Source organism: Catharus ustulatus, chromosome 10 (assembly GCF_009819885.2).
Source record: "Catharus ustulatus isolate bCatUst1 chromosome 10, bCatUst1.pri.v2, whole genome shotgun sequence".
In the NCBI taxonomy this organism is placed as follows: Eukaryota; Metazoa; Chordata; class Aves; order Passeriformes; family Turdidae; genus Catharus; species Catharus ustulatus.
Genome location: NC_046230.1, coordinates 25234630 through 25253571, shown reverse-complemented (window position 1 = coordinate 25253571; position 18942 = coordinate 25234630). Strand labels below are relative to the sequence as shown.

General features: G+C 45.0%; 1 protein-coding gene across 3 annotated transcripts in view; it reads right to left on the bottom strand.

Moving 5' to 3' along the window:
- VEPH1 (ventricular zone expressed PH domain containing 1) overlaps positions 1-18942 on the bottom strand; it is a 59394-nt gene that overhangs the window by 5894 nt on the left and 34558 nt on the right. Inside the window, exons 9-13 of one of the 3 annotated variants that reach the window (XM_033068947.1) lie at positions 17268-17477; positions 15284-15651; positions 5320-5459; positions 2799-2933; positions 191-308 (exon numbers count right to left, since the gene is read on the bottom strand). In XM_033068947.1, coding sequence (XP_032924838.1) covers positions 191-308; positions 2799-2933; positions 5320-5459; positions 15284-15651; positions 17268-17477 — 971 coding nt within the window. Of the gene's footprint in view, positions 1-190; positions 309-2798; positions 2934-5319; positions 5460-6271; positions 6363-15283; positions 15652-17267; positions 17478-18942 lie in introns of those variants that run through there. The other 2 variants (XM_033068948.1, XM_033068949.1) reach the window with 2 other exon arrangements.

The window sequence follows — 18942 nt, the reverse complement described above, 5'->3', positions numbered from 1 at the left end:
CTCCCAGGGTCAGTGATGCTGCAGTTTGGGGCTGTGTCACCAAATCAGGTTTGGGCCTGCCTGTCTCACCAGAGATGAGTTTAATGGAGAATTCCAATTAAAACAGCCAGTGGGCAGTTTGGTTTGGCCTTTTCCCCTTTCCCCACCATGGCCACACACCCAGCCCAGCAGAGGCAGCACCCCTGAGTACCTGTTGCCTTCTCAGGGTTGTTGCACATGAAGCACTGCCAGGCTCCTGCCTCCTCGCTGTAGCCAAATAAATCAAAGAACCTCACTTCCTCCAGGTGCATCTGAACCTTCTCCAGGTCCTGGGGTGGGAGGAGAGAAACCAAACTCAGCTCAGCCACATCCAAAGGGGCACAGGGGGACAAGGACAAGGTGCTGAGCAGGACCAGCAGCTGACCCACAAATCGTGGATGAGGCTGGGGATGCTCTGGGATTTGGTTTTTCTCTTCCATGTGCCTGTCCTGCCCCCAGCTCCTACTGTGGCACCTCGGGGGACACAAGAGGGGCACAACAATGGCACTGCAGTGCATGGGCTGGGCATTCTGGACACTGGGATGAGGCTGCACAGAAAGGCTGGGAGCTTCCCCAGCACCTCCAGCCTGAAAGAGAGCAAATTCCCACTGAAATCTCAGAGCAAATCCCACTGAAACATCAGTGCAAATCTCACTGAAATCTCAGAGCAGATCCCACTGAAATCTCAGTGCAGATCCCACTGGAATCTGAGTGCAAACCCACTGAAATCTCAATGCAAATCCCACTGGAATCTCAATGCAAATCCCACTGAAATCTCAGAGCAAATCCCACTGAAACATCAGTGCAAATCCCACTGAAATCTCAGTGCAGATCCCACTGAAATCTCAGTGCAAATCCCACTGAAATCTCAGTGCAGATCTCACTGAAATCTCAGTGCAGACCTCTGCCTGTCCCACTCTGCACTCCAACATGCTTGAAATCTGAAGGAGCCACTTATTTCAGGAGGGAAAAGCCTCATTGGAGAGGAGAGATTTATCTCACCCCTTGCAAACCTCAGAGTCCAACGTGGCCCTTAAACCTCAGAGAGTCCAACGTGGCCCTTCCTGCTGCCACACAAACCAAAAGGAAAGGGGAGAGCAGAGAGACCCACAGCTCAAAAATGTTAATTCTGCTCTTGCAAGGCTGAGCAACAAAGGGATCTCTGAGAGCATCACATGGGGCTTGTAAAGCTGTCACCATCTCTGCTGCCACTGCAGAGCAGCCAGGACAGCTCAGCCTAGCTGAGCCCAGCCCAGCTGAGCCCAGCCCAGCTCCCCCTGAGCTGGGCACAAACAGAACCTTGATAAGGAACGTGGAGAGCCCCAGGAAAGCTGGGAGGATCCACATCTGGAAGTGCTTTGCTCCTGGCACATCTCAAAGGTGCAGAATAAATAAGGGAATGTTTTCTGTGGCATGGAGAGGCTGCCCAGCCTGCTCTGGGTGAGCCAGGTACTCCCTGCAGCTCCAGGGATCTGCACATCTGAAGGCATTTCTCAGAATTCAAGTGAAGCATTGATGTCATACATTACTCTCCAGGGTTGAAAAATGCTTTAGAATTTATATTGGAAAAAATTTATCACCTTCCACTGTCCCAGGTGCTCCAAACCCAATGTCCAGCCTGGCCTTGGGCACTGCCAGGGATGCAGGGGCACCCCCAGCTGCTCTGGGCACCTGTGCCAGGGACTCACACCCTCCCAGCCAGGAATTCCTTCCCAATGTCCCATCCCACCCTGACAAAGCATTTCAGACTCTGCTGGAACACAGTGCACGAAACTGAGTCTCAGTCACAGCAGACAATGTTGATGCTGCATTTGCACCCACACATTTCATTGGAAATTAAAACTGCTGTGCTTGATGAAGCAACCACACCCTCAGAATTTTGCTTCCTGGACTGCTGGCAGAGCAATAGCATTAACAAATACAATAATTTTGTCCAATAATTCACAATCTCTGAAGTCCTGTTAGCAATGGGAAGAACTTCTGAGATGACAAATTTTCATTGTGACAGAAGCTGAGGAAAGTAAGGACCAGGGGGGTTCCCCACTCCTCTGAGCCCCAGCAGGAGCTCCCACTTCTTCACCACATTATCCTGGGAGTTCAGAAGGTGTTCCCAACAAAAGTCTGGTTTTAAGTCAGCCAGAGCCTTGGTAATTTAATCTTATTTCAGCTGACATCTTCATGCCCACAATATTCTGAGAGAGAGTGTTTTAAAATCGTGTTTGACAACTCATTTCATCCAGCTGAGCTGGATGGAGATGCTCAGGGATAAATGGATATTTGTTTTCCAGTCCTACAGTGGCCTTTTCCAAGCAGCTGATTAATAGCTTGGAAAGGGCATTCACTGAAATCCTGGAGACAGAAAAGAGCTTTGGGCTGAAATCCCTGCAAGTGATGGGGGAAACTAATGGCACATGTGCAGGCAAACAATTCCATGACACCCAGGGCTGTGTTTAACTGGGTGAACTTCCAGGGGCTGCCCAACACCCCCCAGCAGCAGCTAAGCTGAGCCTAGAGCTCCAGACTGAGCAGGAAAAGCCCTGCTTTCCAAGGCATGGATCAGCTCCTGGAGGGGTGCAGAGGGGCTGGGGACCTTCCAAAGCACAGCACAAAAAAAACCAAAAACAAAACAAAACAAAACAAAACAAAAAAACCAAAATAAACCAAAAAAACAAACAAAAAAACCCCAGCCCTGAGGCAGAGGCTCCCTGGGGTTATTGCAAAGGGCCAGAATTCAGGGAAACTTCTTCTCTCTCTGCATTTGTGAGGAAATCACAAATTACCTTCTGCTGTGGGAAGGTGGATTGGATCATGGCAGTCTCAAAGCTGTGCATCCCCTTCAGCTGGGTCTTCTCCCACAGGGCCTTGAGCACTTGCACTGAGCTGCTTTGCATGGACAAAGGTTCTGCAAACAGGCTCTGAAAAAAGCAGTGACAATGATTTCAGGAGTTTTTTTACTCAGCCTTTACCAGAGAGCTTCTTGTGCTCACAGCCAGGAGAATTCCTGGGGAATTCTGATGGATCAGCAGGGTCACAGCAGATAAACATCAAATCTCTCATTTCCTCTGGGCTGTTTGGAGCTCTGTGGCTCAGGATTGCCCTGCAATGACCACCACACTGAAATGTTAATTTATCAGCAGTCTGCAGCCCCTGGAGCACCCCTGGCATTTCCAGCCAGAGCCAGGAGAGGCTTCACACCCCAGCTGGTTCAGGGGAATATTTCCTAGGAGAGAAGTGGGGAAAAAACCTGCTTTTAAAAAACTTTTTAGCTCAAAAATGAAGAACACTAAACAACAAAACCTTTCCTTGCTCTGAAGAGATGACAAATTCAGAAGAATTCCTTTTGTGGGGTGCAGCCTGGCTTTCACAAGTATTATAAAGTGTTATAAAATATTATAAAATATTATAAAGCATTATAAAGCAAGTATTATAAAGTATTTTAAAGTATTATAAAGTCACCCCAAGACTGTGTTTGTTTGGTCTCAGTCCTGCAGCAGCAAGAGCAGAGTTTGTGGGTGCCCTGGGCACAGAAAAGATAAAAATGCAGGAGGGAAAACTCCACTGGACATTCCCAACACAGAATGCAGGAGTTTCCAGCTGAATGTAAAGGTGCTATTTGTACTCCTTAATTACTGGTTTGTTTGTAGGGTTTTTTTGGTTTGGATTAAAAACATGAAGGAGATGAATTTTTTTATGTTTGGGCTTGGTTGTTTATTAAATTCTATTTAAAGTACAGAGAGTTTTGTAATGCTTTTAGCTGCCAGCTAAAAGTGAGCAAAATGGAGGTGAATCTGTTAGCTAGAAGGTATTTTAAATTAAACAGTCCAATACAGAATTAACACCTCTATTATTTATACTTTTGACCCAATAACCAAACTCCTGTGACTGCAGTGCAGCACTGACTGTCCAACCAGAAACTACCTGAAATCATGAAGGAAGAACACAGAAGGAAACAATTCCCAAAATCTTTGATTTTGTCTCACACCTATTATTATAAAAATTATTATACCTATTACCTATTATTATAAAAATCCCAAATAAATAAATAAATAAATCCCAAATAATAAAATTAAGAAATATATATTATATATTATAAAATCCCCCAAATTCTAAACCCTTCACCATGTGAGATCACACACTTTATTCTAATTACACACCAGCAATGACCCTGCTGTTCCAAAGCCCAAATTTGCTGCATCAGCTGCTCACACAGTCAGTGGGGCAGGAATTCTGTGGCTCAGAGGATTTGGTGCCTCTCCTGCATCTCCCCCGTGATCTTTGAATTAAAGAATGCATTCACACACAGAGCCAAGATGAGAGTGCACAAAACAAATCTCATTTTCCATACTGCAAATATTTGATTTCACAATATGGGCAATGTCCTTCAAATGTGGGATTCCTGGATGGACTTTCTGTCTCCTCTTTCTGAGCAAACTCATCCAGCCTAATCCTGCTCTCCTGCACTAATCAGTTCCCAATTTCTATCCAAGAGTTTTGAAACTCTCCATTAACAATTTTTAAATTAACTGACCAGTGTGTCCTTGAGAAGTTTTTATTTCTAGGAAAACACACAGGGCACAGCAATTCAGGCTGTTCCACCCCCAGCATCCCTCACTACATTTGGGATAAAAATATATAAAAATATAAAAATATAAAATATAAAAATATAAAATATATAAAAATATAAAAATCCTGCCTGAGGATGGGGTGAGCTGCACTGACAGGCTCTGTGTGTGTGTGTTAAAAACTGAACATTGTATTTTACCTCAAACCCCACCTGGTCCATCCTGAGGTGTGAGTGTGGGGCTCTCTCTTAGTTTCACACTATTTGTAACCTGTTAGGAAATTCCACACGTGTCCAAATCCTGGGCTGTGCTTGGAAACAACACAAGGGGTGGCAGAACAGCACTGAGCAGATTTAAAATTCTGCTCACTCCAAACCTCTGCAGGGTTCTGCCCCTCCAGCCTCCTCCTGCTGCTCCCCAAAATTCCACTGCCAGCTCCTGGCTGCTTCCAAGGCACCTGGGATTTGCTGCAACTTTTACCTCAATAAGAACAATATGGTTTTGGTCCCACTTGTTTTATCCCCTAGACTTTGTAATCTCCCCAGCCAGGTTGAATTTGGGGTATTTAACAGAAATACAAAAACCTATAAAGCACAAAATAACTTCAGCCCAGTCGAGTTTCTGAGGGATCACAAATGAGCTAGAGGGGTATTTCATAAATTTAATTATTTAATGAGTTTAACCATTAAAATTCTTGTCCAGGTGCCACAGGAGCAGCCCAGAGTTTGTGTGGCCTCACCTGCTGGAACAGGAACATGATGTGGATCCAGAGAGGAGGCTGCTGGCTCACCAGGGTGAAGCTGGATTTGCTGTACAGGCAGTAGTGACCCTTCAGGGGACAGCTGAAGAACAGCTTGGCCACACAGCTCTGAACAGAGTCTGCAGGGAAATGCAGAAATGCATGGAACACTGAAATAAATAATGGAATATTGAAATCATGGGATACTGAAATCATGGAATATTGAAATAATGGAATATTGAAATAATGGAATACTGAAATAATGGAATATTGAAATCATTTAATGCTGAAATCATGGAGTATTGAAATAATGGAATGCTGAAATCATGGAATATTGAAATCATGGAATATTGAAATAATGGAATGCTGAAATCATGGAATACTGAAATCAAGGAATATTGAAATAATGCAATACTGAAATAATGGAATACTGAAATAATGGAATACTGAAATAATGGAATACTGAAATAATGGAATATTGAAATCATGGAATACTGAAATCATGGAATACTGAAATAATGGAATATTGAAATAATGGAATACTGAAATCATGGAATACTGAAATCATGGAATACTGAAACCATGGAATATTGAAATGATAGAATACTGAAATCATGGAATATTGAAATAATGCAATACTGAAATAATGGAATACAGACATAATGGAATATTGAAATCGTGGAATACTGAAATCATGGAATGCTGAAATCATGGAATACTGAAATCATGGAATACTGAAACCATGGAATATTGAAATGATGGAATACTGAAATGATGGAATATTGAAATAATGGAATATTGAAATAATGCAATACTGAAACAATGCAATACTGAAACAATGCAATACTGAAATAATGCAATACTGAAACAATGCAATACTGAAATCATGGAATATTGAAATACTGAAATAATGGAGTACTGAAACCATGGAATATTGAAATCAGCCTCAAACCAGAGAGAAAACTCAGTGTCCCTGTGGGGAAACATTGCACTCAGGATTTGGGACACTCCTGCAGCCAGCAGGGCTCTGATGTGTCTGCACCCTTGAAGGAGAGAAATTCAGAATTCAGTGCTTCAGCTCTCACCCCTTAACCCTTTACTGCCAAAGGCAGGAGGGGCAGCAGAGCCCAGCCAGGCTCAAAGTCTTTGTTATTTCTCCTGTGTTTGGAATATAAAACCATCAGATCCATCAAAGCTGGGTGTCCTTATTTAAAAATCAAATAAGGCCCCTGTCAGTGGGATCCCAGCTGAGGGGATGGTTTGAGCTGGAAATGGAGCCCTTGAGATGCACAGTTCTGCTTTTACTAAATATTACAGATCATGGAATGGTTTGGGTTGGAAAGACCTTAAAGCCCATCCAGTGCCACCCTGCCATGGCAGGGACACTCCCACTGTCCCAAATCCCAGTGTCCAGCCTGGCCTGGGGCACTGCCAGGGATCAGGGGCAGCCACAGCTGCTCTGGGTACCTGTGCCAGCCCTGCCCACCCTGCCAGGGAACAATTCCTGCCCAAAATCCCATCTGACCCAGGAATTCCAATATCCCATCCATCCCTGCCCTCCATCCATGTGAAGCCATTTCCTCACAAACCCAAACAGCTCTGTCAGAGGTTGATAAAATGGTTTCCCCTTGCCAGCTTCTGGAGGGTTTGCTCCCAGCCTCACCATCTGGCCTCTCTGCAGCATTTCTGGCAGATTCCAACATCCCACTTTTCGATTTTCTGCATTTTCAGTGACAATCTGACCACTGACACTTCATTCTGGCATTGCATCCTTTGGTGCTTCTGGTAAACTCATTCCTCACTTCTACACAAAATTCTGAATTTATTACATTTCCCTCCTGTGCATTCACATCTTGATTAGATGGCAAATGTCAAACCCAAGCATTTCATGTTGGACACACAGGCTGCCTCTCCTTGTCAGGAGATCCAGAAACCATCTCCTCTTAGTCACGTTTTCTCAAAAGTCACAACTCATTTTTCCAGTTAGGAGATTTTCTCTGAGCATTTCATTCCTTCCCCCTCTCCCCACGGTGACTCACCAGGACAGCAAGGGGCTGAGTCACATCCCATGAGCAGGGAAAAATGGGGCAAAAATCCACTTCTCTGGGATTAGTGGCATAAAATCCACACACTGGGATCACTGGCTATGGGGTTTAATTAAATTACCCAAACCTTGGGTTTAATTACCCAAACCTTGAGTTTAGTTACCCAAACCTGCTGATGTTCACTATAGCAGAGGGGTTTGGGAAGCCAAGGGGGTTAATTGGATTCATCCTGAATCCTGGGGCACAGCAAAGCACACAGTGACATTTCCAAGGAGGCTGCTGACAGATGCTCTTCCAAACTGCAGACCCCTCACAGTTGCTAAAAAAACCTTCAGGATGCACTGGAGCAGAAATGGAGGCTTGGCCTGGGGCCACGTGTGTGAAAAGTTGATGTTTGAGATGGGAAATGATTCTTAGCTAAAAATGACCCTAAACCAGGTGAAGAGGAGCAGGCAATTTGTCCTTCCTCCTCCCTGGAACACAGCCTTTACCCTTCCAGTGACAAAAATACCTGGGAAAAAAAAATTGGCAAAAAACCCTGGGAGCAGGAGGGGCAGGAGCAGCCCTGGTGAGCAGCTGAGCAAAGGCAAGGTCGGGTTTGCTGGGCTGGGAAGGACATTCCTGAACGCTGCAGGCTGAAAAAATGACAGAGGAGAAACAGGAGCTCCTGAGAAAAGTGCTTAGCAAGGGTTTGGTGGTGACACCGAGGAGCACACGTGCCAAAACCCAGAGCAGAGCCCTGCTGGCTGAGCACAGGGCTCCTGGGCCAGTGCAGCCTCCCTCCTTTTCACTGCAGCACTCATCCATCATCCCCACTGCTGAAAGCTCCTTCCCAGACAATGTCCCCGGCCCTGGCATGCCTGGGCTGTGACTCAGGGCTGCTCTGCTCTCTTTGATTGCTCTCTTTGGCCCTGATAAGCAGCCCAGAGTGCTGTGTGCACCTTCCAGCAGCTTGCCATGGACCCCAGGCTGCATCTCCAGCAGGGAACATCAGTTATTCCAAGGTCAGCAGAGTCAGGGAATTGTGCAGTGCTTTGGGTTGGGAGAACTTTAAAAATCATCCCATGCCAGCCCTGCCATGGCAGGGACACTCCCACTGTCCCAAACCCAATGTCCAGCCTGGCCCTGGACATTCCAGGGATTTGGGGCAGCCACATCCACTCAGCCTCACAAGGAACAATTCCTTCCCAATATCCCATCCATCCCTGCCCTCTGGTAATTTAAATTTTAGTTTAATTGCCCTGTGGCAGTTTGAGACCATTTTCTCCTGTCCTTTCATTCTCCTCCTTCCTCAGCCTGGGCAGCAGAGTCCAAGCACCACAAGAAAAGGATTTTAAAACATGAGAATGTGCAAAGAGCAGCACAGGACACAACCCCACACCACCCCACTCCATCACCAAATGCCCCAAAGTCTGATCCAGACCCCAAGGAGAAGTTCCTCCAGCCAATCCACATTTCTCAGCCCAGCTCCAGGGGAATAAGCAGCACCTTGTTATTCCTGCAGGAAACAAGGGAATGCATGTTGCAATTTTAAAGTTCACAACCGAGTGGTTGTGCCTGGGGAAAAGGAACAAAATCCAAGCAGAAGAATGTCAGCAGAGCTGTTAATTGTTACCTACTCCAGCTTCACATGCTGGGCTGAACAGGAGGGTACAGAGTCACTGGCTCTGGGAACAATTAATGCATTATTTGATTTATGTTGGTAATCCTTTACTGTTAAATTAAATCTGTTAATAGGAGTAAAAGTATGCTCATAAAATTCTAAATAGAATCAAACCCACACATAAACATGGAACCAATAAGAAATGGATGCAACTTTTAAAATTTTGGATTTAAGCTTTTTCAGCTTCCTCATTTTCCTTTGTCTGACCTCTTCAGTTTGGGTTACTAAAAGTATGCGAGCAATAAATGCATTTATAGGAGGAGAGGGCAATTTTTAAAGCAAGCAGCTTCAAGAAATGCTGCTTGATATTGTTTTTAACAGGGCTAACTTGGTGTGCAGGGCACAGCTCAGTGCCAAGGCTTCACCTCCCCTGAGTTACACCAACACTGACAGAGCTGGAATGGGGCACAGACCCCACAGCCAGGGGGCAAAGCCAGAAACTCAGGAGCCACAAAATCATCCCAGAATCACAGGCTGGGGTGGAAGGGCCTGAAAGCTCATCCTGCTCTGCCCCTCCTTCCTCCCCCACACCAGGCTGCTCCAAGCCCCATCCAAGTGCTCTGGTTGATGCCACCACGCACAGGAGGGTGCCAGGTGCCAGGTAAAGCTCACCTGGAGAGCAGCCTGGCCCCAGGGTGTCCCCAGGGCTGGGTGAAGCCTCTAGAGCAGGGTGAAACCCCCAGGGCTGCTCCCAGGACAGGGTGAAACCCCCAGGATAAGGTGAAACTCCCAGGGCTGTCCCCAGGACAGGCTGAAATCCCCAGGACAGGCTGAAGCCCCCAGGACAAGGTGAAGCTCCCAGGGCTGCTCCCAGGACAGGCTGAAGCCCCCAGGACAAAGTGAAGCTCCCAGAGCTGTCCCCAGGGCAGGGTGAAGCTCCCAAAGCAGGGTGAAGCCCCCAGAACAGGCTGAAGCCCCCAGGGTGTCCCCAGGGCTGTCCCCAGGGCTGGATGAAGCCCCCAGGGCTGCTCCCAGAACAGGGTGAAGCCCCCAGGACAGGCTGAAGCCCCTAGAGCAGGGTGAAACCCCCAGGGCTGTCCCCAGGACAGGGTGAAGCTCCAGGACAGGCTGAAGCCCCCAGGGCTGCTCCCAGAACTCCCAGGACAGGCTGGAGCCCCCAGGGCTGGGTGAAACCCCCAGAGCTGCTCCCAGGACATGCTGAAGCTCCAGGACAGGCTGGAGCCCCCAGAGCTGCCCCCAGGACAGGCTGGAGCCCCCAGGCTGTGTGTCAGACACCCAGGGAAGATCTGGTTGCATTCCCAGCCCTTTGCCCATGGCTCTGGCAGCTCCTCCAAGCTCTGCCAGCGTGGCTGCCCAGGAGCACCAGGGCCATGCTGGGTGCTGGCACTGCCACCCTGCTCCTCCCTCACCTTGGGATGGGATGGGATGGCAGCTCCCGTGTGCTGTGAGCCAGCAGAGCCCTCCTGAGCCTCCCCAGCTCTCAGATCCCACTGCAGGACCCCAGCCCCATCTGTTCCCAATCAGGCAGGGCTGATGGAATGCTGGAACAGCTCAGGCCAGAGCAGGGGTGAGCTCTGCAGGGGAGCAATGAGCTTTTCCATCCACGCTGCCATCTGGTCCCCATTAGCCCCCAGTACCACATAAAACATAATAACAGCCACACTGGGGGCCAGCACGCTGCAACCTGCTCCCCCTGCTGCCTCCCCCTCTGCCAGGAATGCTCCCTGCATGGATTTCCTCCTGCATGGCACCCAGGAGCAGCAGTGGTGCTGGAAATTATTTTAATATTTTTTGTTGGATGTCACTGGCCTCACTGAGAGAGGGGGAGATGATTCCATGAGCTCCCAGGGCTCTGTCCTTTCAAAAGGAGATGGCAAATCCTTCAGCATCCTTGACACACTGATTTTACAAAATGCTTGCTCACTCAACAATCAAAGCCCTGAGCATTAATGTGGGTTTTTAATCCAAATTACCTAAAAATCAAGCAGAACTACAGCAGAAAACAAGGGCCTGGGCTCTGCTCTGCAGGTGTGGGGAGCAAGGAGACAAAATCAGAAATGAGAAACTGAGAGCCCCCAGTGCCAGCTGGGTGCTGTGGCTGTCCCCAACCAGCACTGGCAGCTCATGGCACCAAATAACCACAGAACCAGCCCAGAACTGCACTGGGCACTGCCATCAGCAACAGGAGAATGCAGGATCCCAACCCATCCCAAAAAATACAGGCTGAGGAAAACCCTGCTGAAATCCATGAAAACTGAAGGGCCTGACAAATAGGGTGGCTGCTGTTTTTTTTCCTCTTTTGAGGAAAAGTTCCCCAGGATTAAGAGGCTTTAAGTGATGAACATGATGTTAAAAAATGCCTCAAATTGCTTCAGGTGTGTCAGAGGTGTGGGTCAGGCACAAGGCTTCAGACCAAGCAGGAACTGAACCAATAAATGGATTTTTGTGGGTTTTTAATTTCTCCAATCCCCTCTCTGACTGCAGTGTTATTCCAAAAAAACTCTTCTGCACACGAGTGTGGTGCTGCAGCTTTGTGCTCTGTGAAACACCCCCAGCTCAGCCCTTTTCTCTGGGATAAAACCTCCTGGCCACCAGCCCAGTGCTCCTGCTGCAGGATCATCACCCATTCCCAGTTCTCCCCTGCCCAAGGCACAGCCAAAACCAGGAAATATTCACACCAGGGCTGACAGGGCAATTTTTCAAGGTCTGCACGAGGCATCTTCCAGCTGTCACAGACAGTTCATGGATCCACCCTGACACCTCTCAACCTGCAGTAAAATCTGACACTCCAGTTCACATTGCATCCACTTGGACACGGAATATAAATTGAACGAGCTTAGAAGTCAACAAGGAGCCTGCAAATCACACCCTGTAAAGCAGAAATCCGCAGTGAGGGGTAAGACCTGCACAGCAAACATCTGACTCACCAGCAAAAAAAGCCAATTTGCAAATCACAGACAATTTAACAGAGCAGAGGTGCCTGTTTTGTGTGGTTTGAAGTTGCCTCTGACAAATTCATCGCTGCTCTGCAGCACCTGGATCAGGGCAGACACTCAGTTCATCCTCCCAGTCACTCCTGATCCTGCAAATCTCTTTTCCTGGCTGCAGACCCCATTGATCTCCACGTGGAGCTCTCTGATTTTCCTCACACCCCTGCAGCCACTCTAATCCTTCATCCCTCAAGCTCTAATTAATGCAGGCAGTCCCAGAATGGTTTGGGTTGGAAGGATGTTCCTGTATCTATCTATCTATATCTATCTATTTATATCTATATATATATTTATATTTTTATATATTTTATATATATCCCTGTATTTTTTATATTTTATATATATATATTCCCATATTTTTTATGTTTTTATATATATTCCTATATTTTTATATTTTTATATATATTCCTGTATTTTTTTTATATTTTTGTATATATTCCCGTATTTTTTATATTTATATATTCCTGTATTTTTGATATTTTTATATATATTCCTGTATTTTTGATATTTTTATATATATTGCTGTATTTTTTTGTATTTTTGTATATATTCCCATATTTTTTATATTTATATATATTCCTGTATTTTTTATATTTTTATATAAATTCCCATTTTTTTTATATTTTTATATATATTCCTCTATTTTTTATATTTTTATACATAATCCTGTATTTTTGATATTTTTATGTATATTCTCGTATTTTTGATATTTTTATATATATTCTTGTATTTTTATATTTTTGTATATATTCCCATATTTTTATATTTATATATATTCCTGTATTTTTGATATTTTTATATATATTCCTGTATTTTTGATATTTTTATATATATTCTCATATTTTTGATATTTTTGTATATAATCCTGTATTTTTGATATTTTTATTTATATTCTCGTATTTTTTATATTTCTATAGATTGTATTTTTATATTTTTGTATATATTCCCATATTTTTAATATTTTTATATATATTCCTGTATTTTTTACATTTATATATATTTCCATATTTTTGATTTTTATATATATTCCTGTATTTTTAATATTTTTGTATATATTCCTGTATTTTTTATATTTTTATGCATATTACAGTATTTTTGATATTTTTATATATATCCTGTATTTTTTACATTTATCTATATATTCCCATATTTTTGATATTTTTATATATATTACTGTATTTTTCATATTTTTATATATATTCCCATATTTTAAAATATTTTTTTCTATATCTCCCTTATTTTTGATATTTTTATCTATTTCTGCTCTCACCAGCACCTCCCCTTTTGGAGCAGCCCCTGGTCTGGGTTAAACCATGAGGAATTCACCCCATTCCCAGCCAGGCTGGCCCAGCTCAGACACCACCACCAGAAATGCAATTTCTGGTGAAATTTGGGTTAAGAGCAGAATTCAGCCCAACATCCCTTGGAAATTCCTCTGAGTGCCATCAACACCCAGGGGGAAGGGAAGGTTGGGAAATGTGCTCTCCCATTTTGCCACTTTTCCTCCAAACTCTCTGTGCCAGGAGGGCTTGCTCTGGAATTCTTATCTTTTCATCTCCTCCACGTCTCACACATTAAATTTCCACTTCAAGCCTCCCCCACAGCCGACAGCAAACCAGCCAGCTGTGTTTATTCATGTTTTCTAATCTTGTTTTTTCTGCTAAACGCGTTGGTGAAATGTGAAACACGCCTCTGAGAGGGCCCTGCTGGAGTTTGGGGATCCCTGAAGTGCAATAACTGCAGGTTTTTGGAGAGGTTTGTGCAATATCTGGAATATTAACAGAGCTGTCCCCCGTGGAACGAGCAGGGCTGCGTTTCTTCAACAGATTTAGAACGAGTCCCATAAATCTCTGCTCTGCACATGTGTCCCTGCTCAAGGAATTTCCCCAGGAATGCTAGCTGAGGATTTTCAGGAAATTACAATAGTTTGAATGAATTTAGAAACAGTCACATGCCTAGCATGTATCATAAGAGGTATTGCAGAAAGGAAACTGAGCAATACATTAAAAAATATTCAATATATGGGATTTCATTAATGTGGGGTCAGAGCACTCAGCACTTCAAAAGCCACGTTGTTCACTCTCATGTTCTCACTGGAATTTTATGGAACACAAGTTTCATCCTTAATTCTACCAAATAACTATTCCAACTACTAAACCTGGAATTCAAGGTATTTAGGAAATTCTTCAGAAACATAAGCTTTTCAAATATACATATAGAGAAAGAATTATATCCATTTTATGAGTGGACACTGCTTTTCCACTTCTTCACCACTGAGAAAGGAAATAAAAAAATCTAATCCACCTCAGTTGATGCTTGTTGGAGGTGAAGTGATGCTGTGTTAGAAGGTGATGTTTGAATTGACTGGAAATTTAATTTGTTAAATTAGATTTAATTTAACTGCTTGAGGCAGCTGCTCTTTGGGATCAGCACGGCCCAGGGCAGGGCTGGGCTGTGAACAGCCCTGAGGGTGAAAATTCACCTCAGAGGGTGAAAGCAGGAGGATCTCAGCCCAACCTGACCCAGTTCAGCCCGACCTAACCCAGCCCAGCCCAGCCCAGCCTGACCCAACCCAATCCAATCCAATCCAATCCAATCCAATCCAATCCAATCCAATCCAATCCAATCCAATCCAATCCAATCCAATCCAACCCAATCCAATCCAACCCAACCCAATCCAATCCAATCCAATCCAACCCAATCCAACCCAGCCCAGCCCAGCCCAGCCCAGCCCAACCTGACCCGATCCAATCCAACCCAGTCCACCCCAGTCCACCCCAATCCAACCCAACCCAACCCAATCCAATCCAACCCAGTCCAACCCAACCCAACCCAATCCAGCTTAGTCCAACCCAACCCAGTTCAACCAAACCCAGCCTAGTCCAATTCAACCCAACCCAGTCCAACCCAATCCAACCCAGTCCAACCCAGCCCAGCCTAGCCAACCCAAGCCAGTCCAGCCTAACCCAGCCCAGCCCAACCTGACCCAGCCCAACCTGACCCAACCCAGCCCAGCCTAGCCAACCCAGTCCAACCCAACCCAACCCAACCCAACTCAACCCAACCCAGTCCAACCAAACCCAGCCTAGTCCGACCCAACCCAGCCTAGTCCAACCTGACCCATCCCAACCCATCCCAACCCAGCTCAGCCCAGCCCAGCCTAGTCCAACCCATCCCAACCCAACCCAACCCAACCCAACCCATCCCAACCCAACCCAACCCAACCCAACCCAGCCCATCCCAGCCCAGCCCAGCGCGGATCCTGGGTGGGTGTTCAGGTCCTTGGTCAGGCTCCCCCCTCTCACCTTCGATCACACACTGCTCAGGGATGGGGATCCTCCTGGCCATCTCCATCACAAACTCTTTGACCTTGCCCAGGTTGTCCCTCAGGTGCAGGTACAGCTTGTCCTGCTGCTCCCCAGCTCCCGCGGCCGCCTCTGCCCTGCCCTGCTCCAGGCTCAGCTCTGCCTGGGGGCAATCAGCCCCTGCCTGTGGAACCAGGGGGGTGTCCCCTGCTTCAGGATGGAGCCCAGGAGGCAGCTGCTCGTGTTCCTGGCTGAGGTAGAGCTCGGAGAAGGAGATTCCAGCAGGGATTTCCCCGTTCTCCTCGTCCTGCCCTCCCTCAGTGCTCAGCCCCTTCATCCGCAGCGCGTGCAGGGCCAGGCTCTTGGACCTGAGGGAGGGAGGGAGGGAAAAAGGGTTTGGAATAGAAGCAGGGCACAAAACCACCCCAAAACCTGTCCTCAGACAGCCCAGAGTGAGGCTCACCCAGCCAGGGGTGAGAACCTGCTGGGAAATCTGCTTTTTAAAAGCCACGGCTTTAATTAACAAATGAAACGAAATAATTTCCAAATGCTACCCACATATCCCAACATCTGGCACGGGGGGAACAAGGCACCCCTCTGCCAGGCTCTGATAACCCAGGGGTGCCTGGCTGCTTCACCAACCACACCATCCAAACGCCAGGCACAGCATTTCCCTGGGCCAGCAGCTCCAGCTCCTCCTGCCCCGGCTCCTGCTGGGGACGGAGGGCACAGGAAATCCTGGAGCAGGGAGAGCAGCAGAGCTCAGTGCGGAGCTGTGGGGCAGGGACAGCCCGAGGAGCCTGGGGGTCACTGCTGTCACTGATAAATACTGATAAATATTGATAAATATTGATAAATACTGATAAATATTGATAAATATTGATAGATATTGATAAATACTGATAAATACTGATAAATACTGATAAATACTGATAAATACTGATAAATACTGATAAATATTGATAGATATTGATAAATACTGATAAATACTGATAAATACTGATAAATACTGATAAATATTGATTAATACTGATAAATATTGATAGATATTGATAAATACTGATAAATACTGGTAAATACTGATAAATATTGATAAATACTGATAAATACTGATAAATATTAACAGATATTGATAAATACTGATAAATACTGGTAAATACTGATAAATACTGATAAATATTGATAAATACTGATAAATACTGATAAATATTGATAAATATTGATAAATATTGATAAATACTGATAAATATTGATAAATACTGATAGATATTGATAAATACTGATAAATACTGGTAAATACTGATGAATACTGGTAAATACTGATAAATACTGATAAATATTGATAGATATTGATAGATATTGATAAATATTGATAAATACTGATAGATATTGATAAATACTGATAAATACTGGTAAATACTGGTAAATACTGGTAAATATTGATAAATACTGATAAATAATGATAGATATTGATAAATACTGGTAAATACTGATAAATACTGATAGATATTGATAAATACTGATAAATATTGATTAATACTGATAAATATTGATAGATATTGTGCTGGTGATAACAGCCCAGAAATGCTCTCAGGACCTTTCCTTTCTGTGGTCTCTCAGTGCAGTTGTTTTCCTGCCCTTTTTGCTGCTTTAGGGCACAGAAGAGATTAAATGGGTTCCCCAAGGAGCTGTGGCTGCCCCTGGAATGTCCCAGGCCAGGCTGGACATTGGGGTTGGAGCAGCCTGGGACAGTGGGAGGTGTCCCCATGGCACTTTCAGGTCCCTCCCAACCCAAACCACGCTGTGATTCTGGGATTTAGAAAGATTTCATCCAGCCCTTAAATTCATGGATGCAGAAATTGGTTAAAATTTGGTTTGTGCTGCCTGTGGGTATTGATGAGCAGACCAAACCCTCCACGTTTGGATAAAGTTTTCTGACAGAGCTGATCTCCCTGAAGCCCTCACACATTTTCCAGAGCCATACCTGTTAAACCTCATATCCTTCCTTTCTTCTTTGGACACCTGGCCCAGGCTGTATCTCCTCACTGAGCCAGGGGTGCTGTTGTCCACATTTATTTTCTCTTCAAAAGCCTGGATTTTAACTTGCAGCTTTTCATCTTCTTCACTGCCATCCACAACAGACTTTAAATCATCCAGGGGTACAGGACATTCTGCCTCAGGGTCCTTTTCCACCCTGAGGAAGCAGAAAGCAGAGTTTAACCTGGTAAAATAATTACATTTAAACAGAGATTCCCTGAGATTATCTTCAGGGATTTCTTCTAGATTGACATCTCTGATGGATCAGAAACATTGAACATCTCTGACATTAGAAACTGCCAGAAAATCACAACTGTGTCCCTGGTAGTCAAAAGTTTTTCATCTAAACTCAAACCATTCTCTCATAATTGCTAAACACTGACTTATTGCATTATTTTCACAAAGCAAAAGTCAAGCTATTTGCAGACTTTATAGAATTCTGTGGTTTTAAAGCTTTGACCAAAGTACATGCAGTTCTTACTGAATTATTGCACTCTGGGAAGGAAAAGGGAAAAGTTCTGAGCAGTGTGAACTGAGTCAAAATGAACTTGTGGGACTGCAGGGGAAGCAGTTTTGGTTTGGATTTTTTTATGTTTGCCTTAAAATCACAGAATCAGAGAATCCTGGAATGGTTTGGGTCCCCAAATCCCCCCCAGTGCCAGCCCTGCCATGGCAGGGACACCTCCCACTGTCCCAAACCTGGGGCACTTCCAGCCACAATTTGTGTTCAAAATTCAAAGGTAATTTTCAAATAAATGGAAGGGAAGCTGCTGATCTTACAGCACCAAAAGAAATCTGCTGGAAAAGACAGTGCTGGCAAAAACGTGCTGGGCTCACTCACACAGCTTTGAAAATGGCTTTTTCTGGGTTCCTTCATTGCTCAGAGCCTGCAGGGACACTCAGATCCAAATATATGTAGGAAATCTGAATTTTGAGTGTTTTTGAAGATGCTGCAGCAGCAGGACTGGATTTCCAGGACAAGCAGCAAGAGCATCCCTGCTCCTTTCCCTCCCTCCCTCTGGGGTGATCCCACCTCACTCCTGCAAGCAGGGAGGAACTGCCACAAAAATCCTGGAGACAGCAGAAAGCCAACAGGAATCTTGGAGAATCAAGGGGGATTGGGCAGCATTTCCTTTTCAAACTCTACCCACACTCTAAAACAAGTTTGTTATGCTTCTGACTATTTCTTTGTTTGATTTTCCTTTTTTTTTCTCCCGATGAGCAAACATCTGAATAGCTAAATCTGTAAAACATGGATATGCAAAACCACAAACCAGGGGTTGAGCACAGCCCTTCCAAAGCTGCAGAGCCTCACAGCAGGGGAGCCCATTAAAAACTCCCCAAACTGCAAATTACCAATTGTAAAAAGCCAGGTTTTTTAAAAACAGCCAGAACTGTGGCATCACAAAATGCACTTTTCCACTTGTTTTGATAAAGGGATATTTCTCAGGGGAGCTGGCAAGTTTTGCCTTGCTTTGTTTTTAATTCAAGATCTCGTGATATATTAACACTGAGGAAAATATTCTTCTGTAATAAAGACCCTTGAAGTGACCTTTCTGGGGATGCAGGACAAGATTTAATTTATTGGGAAGCAGTCACAGCTCCCAACAGTGCTGCCATTG